This window comes from Balaenoptera borealis (genome assembly GCF_965194805.1).
Source record: "Balaenoptera borealis genome assembly, chromosome: 2".
Taxonomy (NCBI): Eukaryota; Metazoa; Chordata; class Mammalia; order Artiodactyla; family Balaenopteridae; genus Balaenoptera; species Balaenoptera borealis.
In genome coordinates, this window is record NC_138867.1 from 44,789,122 (window position 1) to 44,803,388 (window position 14,267).

At 35.1% G+C, this 14,267-nt stretch overlaps 1 protein-coding gene across 8 annotated transcripts in view; it reads right to left on the bottom strand.

Annotated features, from left to right (window-relative positions):
* The window catches only part of SLC38A9 (solute carrier family 38 member 9), a 108,101-nt gene that overhangs the window by 43,640 nt on the left and 50,194 nt on the right, over positions 1–14,267 (bottom strand). For all 8 annotated transcript variants that reach the window (XR_014241851.1, XM_082382355.1, XM_082382356.1 and 5 more), the window contains exons 4-7: positions 11,193–11,314; positions 10,994–11,057; positions 10,275–10,368; positions 8,475–8,645 (exon numbers count right to left, since the gene is read on the bottom strand). Coding sequence is in view for 7 of the 8 variants with exons in the window: in XM_082382355.1 (XP_082238481.1) it covers positions 8,475–8,645; positions 10,275–10,368; positions 10,994–11,057; positions 11,193–11,314 (451 nt within the window). In the remaining variant the exon portion in view is untranslated. The remainder of the gene's footprint in view (positions 1–8,474; positions 8,646–10,274; positions 10,369–10,993; positions 11,058–11,192; positions 11,315–14,267) is intronic.

Genomic DNA, 14,267 nt, shown 5'->3' on the forward strand with positions numbered 1-14,267 from the left:
AGCGCTGCATCCATACAAATTTACAGTTTAAAAAAAGATAAATATATCTATATGTGTATATATGTAAACATATATACATGTATGCATGTGCCTGTGTGTATATATGTATGTATGTACATATTAAATATAAATGTATGCATACAGATATGAATCATTCAAAAAATAATAACTAGAGGAAGAACTTTTCACTATTCATAGATGACATAACTACCTAAATAGAAAATCGAAAGTGAATCTACAAAATTATAAGCAATAAGATTTCAACACATTTACTAGATTCAAGATAAATGTTAAAAAATTAATTAGGTTCTTTTATTATAACAGCAACAAATAATCTTAATTTTTTATAATTAAAAACTATATCACAAGAAGCAAGAAAAATTACAATTCTGCAGCCTGTGGAAGGAAAACCACATTCACAGAAAGACAGACGAACGAAAAGGCAGAGGACTATGTACCAGATGAAGGAACAAGAAAAACCCTCAGAAAAACAACTAAGTGAAGTGGAGCTAGGCAACCTTCCAGAAAAAGAATTCAGAATAATGATAGTGAAGATGATCCAGGAGCTTGGAAAAAGAATGGAGGCATAGATCGAGAAGATGCAAGAAATGTTTAACAAAGACCTAGAAGAATTGAAGAACAAACACCTAGAAGAATTAAAGAACAAACAGAGATGAACAATACAATAACTGAAATGAAAAATACACTAGAAGGAATCAATAGCAGAATAACTGAGGCAGAAGAATGGATAAGTGGCCTGGAAGACAGAATGGTGGAATTCACTGCCGCGGAAGAGAATAAAGAAAAAAGAATGAAAAGAAATGAAGACAGCCTAAGAAACCTCTGGGACAACATTAAACGCAACAACATTCACATTATAGGGGTCCCAGAAGAAGAAGAAAGAGAGAAAGGACCCAAGAAAATATTTGAAGAGATTACAGTCGAAAACTTCCCTAACATGGGAAAGGAAATAGCCCCCAAGTCCAGGAAGTGCAGAGAGTCCCAGACAGGATAACCCCAAGGAGAAAGACGCCAAGACACATAGTAATCAAATTGACAAAAATTAAAGACAAAGAAAAATTATTAAAAGCAACTAGGGAAAAACGACAAATAACATACAAAGGAACTCCCATAACGTTAACAGCTGATTTCTCAGTAGAAACTCTACCAGCTAGAATGGAGTGGCACATTGTATTTAAAGTGATGAAAGGGAAGAACCTACAACCAAGATTACTCTACCCAGCAAGGATCTCATTCAGATTGACAGAGAAATCAAAAGCTTTACAGAAAAGCAGGAGCTGAGATAATTCAGCACCACAAAATCAACTCTCCAACAAATGCTAAAGGAACTTCTCTAAGTGGGAAACATAAGACAAGACAGGGACCTACAAAAACAAACCCAAAACAATCGAGAAAATGGTAATAGGAACATACATATTTGATAATTACTATAAATGTGAATGGATTAAATGCTCCAACCGAAAACACAGGCTCGCTGAATGGATACAAAAACAAGACCCATATATATGGTATCTACAAGAGACCCACTTCAGACCTAGGGACACATACAGACTGAAGGTGAGGGGATGCAAAAAGATATTCCATGCAAATGGAAATCAAAAGAAAGCTGAAGTAGCAATACTCATATTAGATAAAATAGACTTTAAAATAAAGAATGTTACAAGAGACAAGGAAGGACACTACATAATGATCCAGGGATCAATCCAAGAAGAAGATATAACAATTATAAATATATATGCACCCAACAGAGGAGGACCTCAATACATAAGGCAAATGCTAACCGCTATAAAAGATGAAATGGACAGCAACACAATCATAGTGGGGGACTTTAACACCTCACTTACACCAATGGACAGATCATCCAGACAGAAAATTAATAAGGAAACACAAGCTTTAAATGACACAATAGGCCAGATAGATTTAATTGACATTTATAGGACATTCCATCCGAAACCAGCAGATTACACTTTCTTCTCAAGTGCACACAGAACATTCTCCTGGATAGATCACATCTTGGGTCACAGATCAAGCCTCAGTAAATTTAAGAAAATTGAAATTATATCAAGCATCTTTTCCGACCACAACGCTGTGAGATTAGAAATAAATTACAGGGAAAAAAACGTAAAAAACACAAACAGGACTTCCCTGGTGGTACAGTGGTTAACAATCCATCTGGCAATGCAGGAGACATGGGTTCGAGCCCTGATCGGGGAAGATCCCATATGCCGTGGAGCAACTAACCCGTGAGCCACAACTACTGAGCCTGCGCTCTAGAGCCCATGAGCCACAACTACTGAGCCTGTGTGCCACAACTACTGAGTCTGCGCTCTAGAGCACATGCTATGCGACAAGAGAAGCCACTGCAATAAGAAGCCCGCACACCACAACGAAGAGTAGTCCCTGCTCTCCGCAACTAGAGAAAGCCTGCACACAGCAACGAAGACCCAATGCTGCCAAAAATAAATAAAATAAATAAATTAAAAAGAAAAAACACAAACACATGGAGGCTAAACAATACGTTACTAAAAAAACAAGAGATCACTGAAGAAACCAAAGAGAAAATCAAAAAATACCTAGAGACAAATGACAATGAAAACACGATGGCCCAAAACCTATGGGATACAGCAAAAGCAGTTCTAAGAGGGAAGTTTATAGCACTACAATCCTACCTCAAAAAACAAGAAAAATCTCAAATAAACAATCTAACCTTACACCTAAAAGAACTAGAGAAAGAAGAACAAACAAAATCCAAAATCAGTAGAAGAAATCATAAAGATCAGAGCAGAAATGAATGAAATAGAAACAAAGAAAACAATAGCAAAGATAAATAAAACTAAAAGCTGATTCTTTGAGAAGATAAACAAAATTGAAAAACCTTTAGCCAGACTCATCAAGAAAAAGAGGGAGAGGACTCAAATCAATAAAATTAGAAATGAAAAGGGAGAAGTTACAAGGGACACCACAGAAATACTAAGCATCATAAGAGACTACTACAAACAAATCTATGCCAATAAAATGGACAACCTGGAAGAAATGGACAAATTCTTAGAAAAGTATAACCTTCCAAGACTGAACCAGGAAGAAATAGAAATATGACAGACCAAGCACAAGTAATGAAATTGGAACTGTGATTAAAAATCTTGCAACAAACAAACAAAACGCCAGGCTTCACAGATGAATTCTATGAAACATTTAGAGAAGAGCTAACACCCATCCTTCTCAAACTCTTCCAAAAAACTGCAGAGGAAGAACACTCCCAAACTCATTCTACGAAGCCACCATCACTCTGAGACCAAATCCAGAGAGAGATACTACAAAAAAAGAAAATTACAGACCCATATCACTGATGAATATAGATGCAAAAATCCTCAACAAATTACTAGCAAACAGAATCCAACAACACATTAAAAGGATCATACACCATGATCAAGTGGGATTTATCCCAGGGATGCAAGGATTCTTCAGTATACACAAATCAATCAATGTGATACACCATATTAACAAATTGAAGAATAAAAACCATATGATCATCTCAACAGATGCAGAAAAAGCTTTTGACAAAATTCAACACCCATTTATGATAAAAACTCTCCAGAAAGTGGGCATAGAGGGAACCTGCCTCAACATAATAAAGGCCATATACGACAAACCCACAGCAAACATCATTCTCAATGGTGAAAAACTGAAAGCATTTCCTCTAAGATCAGGAACAAGACAAGGATGTCCACTCTCGCCACTATTATTCAACATAGTTTTGGATGTCCTAGCCACGAAAATCAGAGAAGAAAAAGAAATAAAAGGAATACCAATTGGAAAAGAAGAAGTAAAACTGTCACTGTTTGCAGATGACATGATACTATACATAGAGAATCCTAAAGATGCCACCAGAAAACCACTAGAGCTAATCAGTGAATTTGGTAAAGTTGCAGGATACAAAATTAACGCACAGAAATCTCTTGCATTCCTATACACTAATGATGAAAAATCTGAAAGAGAAATTAAGGAAACACTCCCATTTACCACTGCAACAAAAAGAACAAAATACCTAGGAATAAACCTACCTAAGGAGACAAAAGACCTGTATGCAGAAAACTAAAAGACACTGATGAAAGAAATGAAAGATGATACAAACAGATGGAGAGATATACCATGTTCTTGGATTGGAAGAATCAACATTGTGAAAATGACTATACTACCCAAAGAAATCTACAGATTCAATGCAATCCCTATCAAACTACCAATGGCATTTTTCACAGAACTACAACAAAAAATTTCACAATTTGGGGGCTTCCCTGGTGGTGCAGTGGTTGAGAATCTTCCTGCTAATGCAGGGGACACGGGTTCGAGCCCTGGTCTGGGAGGATCCCACATGCCGTGGAGCAACTAGGCCCGTGAGCCACAGCTGCTGAGCCTGCGTGTCTGGAGCCTGTGCTCCGCAACAAGAGGGGCCACGATAGTGAGAGGCCCGTGCACCGCGATGAAGAGTGGCCCCCGCTTGCCACAACTAGAGAAAGCCCTCGCACAGAAACGAAGACCCAACACAACCAAAAATAATAATAATAATAAATTAATTAAAAAAAGAAAAGAATAGCTCTTAAAAAAAAAAAAAATTTCACAATTTGTATGGAAACACAAAAGACTCCGAATAGTCAAAGCAACCTTGAGAATGAAAAACGGAGCTGGAGGAATCAGGTTCCCTGGCTTCAGACTATACTACAAAGCTACAGTAATCAAGATAGTATGGTACTGGCACAAAAACAGAAATACAGATCAATGGAACAGGATAGAAAGCCCAGAGATAAACCCACGCACATATGGTCACCTTATCTTTGATAAAGGAGGCAACAGTATACAATGGAGAAAAGACAGCCTCTTCAATAAGTGGTGCTGGGAAAACTGGACAGCTACATGTAAAAGAATGAAATTAGAACACTCCCTAACACTATACACAAAAATAAACTCAAAATGGATTAAAGACCTAAATGTAAGGCCAGACACTATAAAACTCTTAGAGGAAAACATAGGAAGAACACTCTTTGACATAAATCACAGCAAGATCCTTTTGACCCACCTCCTAGAGAAATGGGAATAAAAACAAAAATAAACAAATTGGACCTAATGAAACTTAAAAGCTTTTGCACAGCAAAGGAAACCATAAATAGACGAAGAGACAACCCTCAGAATGGGAGAAAATATTTGCAAATGAAGCAAGTGACAAAGGATTAATCTCCAAAATTTACAAGCAGCTCATGCAGCTCAATATCAAAAAAACAAACAACCCAATCCAAAAATGGGCAGAAGACCTAAATAGACATTTCTCCAGAGAAGATATGCAGATTGCCAACAAACACATGAAAGCATGCTGAACATCACTAATCATTAGAGAACTGCAAATCAAAACTACAATGAGATATCACCTCACACCAGTCAGAATGGCCATCATCAAAAAATCTACAAACAATAAATGCTGGAGAGGGTGTGGAGAAAGGGGAACCTTCTTGCACTGTTGGTGGGAATGTAAATTGATACAGCCACTATGGAGAACAGTTGGAGGTTCCTTAAAAAACTAAAAATAGAACTACCATACGACCCAGAATCCCACTACTGGGTATATACCCTGAGAAAACCATAATTCAAAACGAGTCATGTACCACAATGTTCACTGCAGCTCTATTTACAATAGCCAGGATATGGAAGCAACCTAAGTGTCCATCGACAGATGAATGGATAAAGAAGATGTGGCACATATATACAATGGAATATTACTCAGCCATAAAAAGAAACGAAATTGAGTTATTTGTAGTGAGGTGGATGGATCTAGAGTCTGTCTTATGAGTGAAGTAAGTCAGAAAGAGAAAAACAAATACCGTATGCTAACACATATTCATGGAATCTAAAAAAAAAAAAAAAAAAAAAAGGTTATGTAGAACCTAGGGGCAGGACAGGAATAAAGACGCAGATGTAGAGAATGGACTTCAGGACATAGGGAGGGGGAAGTGTAAGCTGGGACAAAGTGAGAGACCGGCATGGACTTATATATATTACTAAATGTAAAATAGATAGCTAGTGGGAAGCAGACACATAGCTAAGGGAGATCAGCTTGGTGCTTTGTGACCACCTAGAGGGCTGGGATACGGAGGGTGGGAGGGAGACACAAGAGGGAGGAGATATGGGGATATATGTATATGTATAGCTGATTCACTTTGTTATACAGCAGAAACTAACACACCATTGTTAAGCAATTATACTCCAATAAAAATGTTAAAAAAAAAGACCCAATGCAGCCATAAACAAACAAACAAACAAATAATTTTTTTTTAAGAAGGAAAGAAAACAGGTGAGGGGAACATGAAGGTTCCTTATGTTGTTCCATTTAATTTGTACATGTTTGAAATGCTCTATAATAAAAAGTATGTGTATTTGAATATTAAACTAAAACTGCTTTACCAAAGAAAAAATATTTTAGGGTCCTGAGAATAAAATAAGTCTAAAAATAAGATATGTAAGACCTTTATCAATAAAAATTTAAAAGATATTTAAAAAGACCTAAATAAATGGAGAACTATTCCATGCCATGATCATGGACAGTAAGACTCAGTATCCTAATGATATTATTCTCTCCACATTTATAAATTCAATGCAATGCCAATCAAATTCTTAACTCAGTACCCTAATGACATCAATTATGGTAGTGGTTGATACATTAAGTTACACTGACTGATAAATTCAATACAATTTCAATCAAATTCTGATAGGAATTTTTTGTGGAATTTGACCAAATGATTCTAAAATGTATGTGGAAGAGTTGTGGACCATAATGAAAAAGACTGAGTAATTTGAAAGTAAAAGAAAAACTTCTGAATCAGAGAGCCACCATAGACAAAATGAAGATAAGTCACTAACTGGAAGATATTTGCAAACATTAATGAATAAATATTAGTATCCAAACTTTACAAAGAGTTCATATAAATAAATAAGAAAAAGACCAACAATCCAAAAGAAAAATTGGCAAAGGATATAACAAGCTATATAATGTCCAATTAAGATGTCTAGGATCATTCCTTGTGAGGAGAAATGCAAATTAAACAATATCCTGACTGGCAAAATTTAAGTCTGATAATATCAAGTGTGGATGAGGATGTGGAACAAGGGGAAGTTTCATAAACTGTTGGCAGGAGTATAACTGGTATAAGAATGATAAAGAACAATTCCGTAATTTCTAGTGAAGTTGAAAATGTGAATATTCTAAGTTCCAGCAATTTGTCTTATAGGTACATAGTTTGAAGAAACTCTCCCACATATACACAAGGAGACAAACAATGATGTTTAACAAAATTTTGTTTGTAACAGGAAAGTACATAACTGAAAACAAATTAAATAGCAAGAGAATGGATAAAGAAGTCATGGTACATTCATATTATGGAATAAAGCAGTTAAATTGAACTAGAACAATGTATTATTGAAGATGATTACAGAAAAAAGCAAGTTGCAAAAGCATTTATACAGATTAAAAACATGCAAAGTAATATGGTATGTTGCTTATATATTTATATAGTAATATAACAAAAACATGTAGGTACCATTATTTTGTACCAAAATTAGGGAAGAAGGAAAATGAGATTGAGAAGGAGTACACCTGGGGCTACATTTATAGGTCTGTAAGAATAGAGAACTAATGTAAATATGGCAAAATGTTAAGACATGAAAACTCATTTAGTGGGTACAGTGGTATTTCTATTACCCTCGGCATTTCCTTGGTAGTTTGAAACATTTCATAATTTCTCATACAATAAAAATGATTGTTAATAAAAAAAAACTTAATTAAAATGCTAATTTTATGGTTTAAAATAAAAATAGAATTTATCTCCCTCACTCACCTGCCTCTCAAAAGCTCTTAGGAAAATTAGCTGTTGTAGTTATGTTAGAACTTATTTTGAAATTTGGTTTTCATGTAAATCTAGATTTTAAATACATAGGGCTTATTTAATAATATATTTCCCACATAAATTCCACTATTCTATTGTTTCCTAATTTTAGATCCTAATATTTTGAAAATATGTGACTGACATTTGTTTCTTCAAGACTCTACACATTGAATTTTTTAGCAACAAACACCAAGGAACTTCATAAGTTTTCCTGTTACACTAAAATTTTGTGGTAAAAATTGAACAATGCTTAAAACATCTGTTGGAACTTAGAAATATTTTATGTTAATTAGAGAATTTGAAGGAATATTATTTATTCAAAAATTAATTGTTGGAAATTAACATACACATTATATTTGAGATCATAACCATACAAAACAAACTGAATCAAGTATATCTTCTAGAATTACAAATATTACTTTTTACTTTATTAATCCCAAGTCCAGAATTTAAGGTTGAAACGAAAACATTATAGTAGTTATTGTATCTGAAAGTAACTGTGTTAAAGCATATGATATGGATACTTACTAAAAATAAACTTTCCAGTATTAAAAAGAAAATTAGACATAAGCACCCAATACACTATCATTGCTCCAATGAGAGACACCAAGGAGAAAAGGAGACTCGACCACTGCCCAAAGGAGCCAAAATAATATCTGCAGACATCTGGATATTCCCACGTAGTGGTATCTACTGATGCTAGATAAAATATAAAAGGGAAAGAATAAAATTAGATGTTAATCATATATTCCATATTCATAATTTGTGTTCTCCAAATTAAATCATTTAGCAAAAGATTATGGGTATTCCACCACCAGGTATTAGACCATATTATGAAATAACAGTAATTAAAACATTATATACAGCAGACATTAACACAACATTGTAAATCAACTATACTTCAATTAAAAAAACAAAAACAAAACAAAAAATTATAGAACAACTACATAAAAAGAAATGTAGGTGAATGAAATAGTACAGGTAATCTGAGAAGTAGATTATAGTATCATAAAATTTTATAATTAATAAAAGCAAGTGATAAACCAAGGCTAGAAAAAATCATCAATAAAGGACAGAAGACATTATCCAATATTGGCATACTTAATAATAACATAGAGGAAAGTTTTCTTGAGTCATACTTCACACCACATGCCAATTTAAATTTCAGATAGTGAGGGAAGTGGGGAAGGGCAATAGAGTAGTAGAGGAATAAGAGGTACAAACTATGTATTATGTATAAAATAAGCTACAAGGATATATTGTGTAACATGAGGAATATGGCCAATATTTTATAATAACTATAAATGGAATATAAATTTTAAAAATTGTGAATCACTATATGGTACACCTGTAACTTATATAATATTGTACATCAACCATACTTCAATTTAAAAAAATTTCAGACAATTGAGTTAATTTAAAAATTAAATAACAGAAAATTTAGATGACAATGTAAAAATAGCACCTGAAAGGTTATCCTTTTCTATCAACTGAAGAAATAGAAATTACAGTGAAAAAGATAGGCAGATATAAACAAACTAATACGATACAAAAGCCATTCAAATATTGAATAGGAAAGAAATTAACAAAAAATAACAGGTAAAGGGCTAACTGCCTACCTCATATAAAGAATTTAGCATATCTATAAGAGCACCAAGGGACTTGTGGATAAATGGGAAAGGGATATGACTAAATAATACAATTAAGAGAAAATATACCACTGCTTAGTAGAGATGGAATAAAACTGGAGGCAAAGCCTGGTCTGTTGATTCGTACTTGCTAAGATTCAATGAAATAATGTATGTCTATTTAGGTCCTAAACTAAAACAACCTAAAAAGGTATTTCCCTGATCTAAATTATAGAAATGAGTGGAGGTAACACGATGGTACAACTTTGAGAATTCATTACAAAGGACACATTGCTCACATTTTCATACTTAAAATTTCTACTTTTAGGAGATTCCAACATTTAGATCTTTTGGTAGGGATAGGTGAAAACAAGTCACCATAAACTGATAAGAATCATAGAATTTTCAATTTAGTTCTAGCAAAGACCTTATTTTTAAAATACAACTTTTTAAATGATTCTTATGAGGAAATTAGCACCAAAGTAAATGCACTCTGCAAAGAACTAGACTCTCAGAATTTCAAAGGCAGCCACTAAATTCATTAACATATCAGTTCAGCCAAATGCTATGAATTAGAGAAGTAAATCTTTAGACAGAAAATAGTTAACACATTTGTGAAATGTACACATTAGTGATCTACCTCAACATAAATTCTTAATACCCATATCACTCATCTGTTTTTACAGTGGCAAGTTCTTACATATCATAGCTCGTGATTTCACAACTCTGTAGCAGCAATAAAGTGTTAAAAGGCCCATCAGCATGATGACACACATTCCAGTAGTAAACCCAGCCTGTTTAAAAAAATAAAAATACAGAACAACATATATCGTCATTTTAGAATAAATTCATATATAATCATAGTTACCCTAAACAATTATGATTAAAAACCGGACAACTAATGTAAAATTAAATATAATCATCTAGGGACCTCCCTGGTGGCGCAGTGGTTAGGAATCTGCCTGCCAATGCAGGGGACATGGGTTCGATCCCTGGTCCAGGAAGATCCCACATGCTACGGAGCAACTAAGCCCGTGCACCACAGCTACTAAGCCTGCGCTCTAGAGCCCATGAGCCACAACTACTGAGCTCACGTGCCACAACTACTGAAGCCCGCGTGCTGCCACTACTGAAGTCTGCGCGCCTAGAGCCCGTGCTCCACAAGAGAAGCCACCGCAAATGAGAAGTCCGCGCACCGCAACGAAGAGTAGCCTCCACTCGCCGCAACTAAAGAAAGCCCACGTGCAGCAACGAAGACCCAACTCAGCCAAAAAATAAATAAATAAAATTAAAATAAATAAATGTAATCATCTATTTTCTTTAATAAATTTTATGTAGATTTATTAAAACCTCTATTGTAAAACTTAAAATACAAAGAGAAAAAAATTCTGGCAAAAAGTGTGCTGAAAATTATATTACCTGTTTTATGCCCCAAGGAATACTTAGTATAGATGTTCCCATCATGGTATTCCAAATCATAAAACTGAAAAGCAGAGTAATAGCAGTAAAAATATGACATTTGACTCTTCAAACATTTTAATTACAACAAAAAGTTAAAATAATCAATAATTTTTGTTTACAAAAAGTTTGTTATGCTCCAAAAAGTAGTTTTACTCACATGGTTACTAAACTGGTGTTTTTACCGTATCCTTCAGTGTAACTTTGAAGTTTATAAGCAGAACCTAATGGACTATACACATAGCACTCTTCTGGATCTGGAACTACATGATCTGGGGCAACCTGGTTAAAAAAAAAAAGTACAGAAATGTTAGAAGCAGTAAATGTGCAACAGAGGATATTTTCTATGCAACAGAGTACCTGACTCTAGACACATTTCCAAATATCATGAACAATTAAATAGTGTGTATATCTGATTAATAAATATAAAAATTATTTTTCAAATATAGTAGAAGATCTAAAGGAGCAAGAGTTTAAATACTATAAACAATAAACTGTTCATCTCAAATGAGAATGAATTCCTAGAGTATGCAATTGCCAAAATATTCTTCTCTTCATTTTCATGAGATAGGAGGAAGAAGAGTCAGCAAGAGCTAGATTAAGTAATTCTAGATGGATGAGACTTGGGTCTTAAGTGAGGGAAATTTTAAGAATGAAGTGGTCACCAAACTCCTATGTGAAGGTGGTTTTAGCAAAGAGGCAGGTAGGGAACTCAAACTATAAAGAATTGAGGAGTCAACAGAAGGGAAAGAAAGGAATAATAAATATAGACTATTCTTCTAAATGCTTTGGTACCAGAAGAAAAAGGTGAGCTAAAGTGGCTTAAGGAAAAGGCAAGGCAAGGGTTCTTAAAGACAGAAGATGTAAGCAAAAGGGAAGGAGCCAACAGAGAGAGGTTGAAGATGTACACAGACAGAACAATTGAACAGATATACATTTTTATACACATAGCTCCCACCTTACCCTGACACATTTCTTTCTAATTCTACCTCCCTATTTTGGAGGGAAAAAAAATATGGTTTCCTGATGGAATTCTGACCATCTCCCTGAGAATTGTCCTTTGCGAATATGTAGTCCTTACACATTAATTATTAAAGACGTAGGAGCTGACTGGTATAAATCAACAATCTTTTATATCAGTACTTACCACGTAAATCTACAACTCTGTGTTAGGTTTAGCATTCAAGTAAAAATAATATACAACCCCTAACTTCAAGAAGTTTAAATTCCAGTTGGAACACATGTGAAACAATTAGAAAACGCTATAAGAATAAAAATTAAGCGTTCAACTCGAACACAGGAATGACAATAATAATGATAACAACAACAGTGGGGACTAGAATAGTTGGGAAACGCCTCAAGAAAGTGATGGATTAGGACTCAGCAGGGAGACAGGATACAAACTGGTGCAAAAAGAAAAAATACCAAATCCTTCTCTCTTTATGCATATGATTGGTGGTGTCTTGTGGGCAAAGAATGTCTTGAATGCCATGCCTGGTGTGGCTTTGGAAACAACTATTTCCTATAGATACAAAAGCATATATGGAAATAGGTCTGCTGCCTTCTCTTTATCCTCAGTCCTCTTGGGTCTGAGTTCTGCTGTCTTCTACTACGGAGTAAAAAGAAAAAAGGAGCAGGACCATGTCTGTATCAAGCAGCAGATAAACCATGCTATCTAGCAGAGCAAGTTCAGAAAAAGTGAAAATCAAAAGTTATCAGGGGGCTTCCCTGGTGGCGCAGTGGTTGAGAATCTGCCTGCCAATGCAGGGGACACGGGTTCGAGCCCTGGTCTGGGAAGATCCCACATGCCGCGGAGCAACTGGGCCCGTGAGCCACAATTACTGAGCCTGCGCGTCTGGAGCCTGTGCTCCACAACAAGAGAGGCCGCAACAGTGAGAGGCCCGCGCACTGCAATGAAGAGTGGCCCCCACTTGCCGCAACTAGAGGAAGCCCTCGCACAGAAACGAAGACCCAACACAGCCATAAATAATAAATAAATAAATAAATTTAAAAAAAAAAGTTATCAGGGATAGGATTAGAAGTTAGAGGATAAGAAGTTATTAGGAGAGACAGAAAAATTGGAAGATTGGATCCCACACTCTCGTCAGTGGTCTAGGACAGTGCTTTTCAAACTTGAATGTTCTTGTGATACACACAGAGAATTTATTAAAATACAGATTTTGATTCAGTAGATCTGGAGCAAGGACTGAGATTCTGCCCTTTTAACAAGCTCTCAGTGATGCTGATACTGCTGGCCTGTGCAGGCCACACTTTTATTAGCAAGCATCTAGGAGATGTCAGCAGCCAAATAATTTACTACCCTTCCCCAATTTAGAGTAAAAATATTAACGTAAGTGGGGAAATTTTCAGAAATAAAAAGGTGTAACTGTGTAAAGACCTGACACCTGTGGTTTCATATTACTCTTCCCTAAAAGGTCTTTTAGGAAAAATAATTTTGGGATTCTCAGAAAATGAGCATGGATGTATACACACAATCATTAAAAATGGTCATAACTTATTATTAATTTTAGATCACTGTTTATATACTTTGATTAACTAGACTCATCTCACTGTCAGTTAACAAAAGGGATTCAACTTGGTGTACAATGCTGACTTAATTTCCAGGCAAACAACATACACTCAGACCTAGACTGGCCCAGTTGGTATCTCTGAAGTTTGCTTCCACAAGTACAGTCTCTAGGAGGTCTGTACTAGACCCAGAGATACTGGATTACTTCTACTCCCCAGAAGGCTTAGATAATTCTGATATGGAACTAAGACTTTATCACAACTATTGATGTAAAGACCTAGGGGAGGAAAAAGTGAAAAAATTGGGGAAAAATATTATCCCACCCAGAATATTTTGGAAGTCCCTACTATGATTACACAGAAGGAGATCTTAATAATTCACAAGGCTTAAAATGAGATATCTGTGTTCAAGTGACTAGCCCAGTCCTTGCCCCTCAGTAAACATCTACAGTATTGAATTCCCTTCTCCCTTTTCATTATTACCTATAAAAAATCATTATTTTTTTCTCAGAATGCTTCATTTTTCTTTCAACTTTCAAATTTCTGAATATCGGTAATTCTTATAAGAAATGAAATTACTTATATATTTTTGATCCTAAGATAATAACACAGATTTTATAAGATCAAGAGTCAACAAACCATAGCCCATGGGCCAAATCTAGCCTTCAACCTTATTTTAACAGCCCCTTTGGTAAGGGGCTGTTTA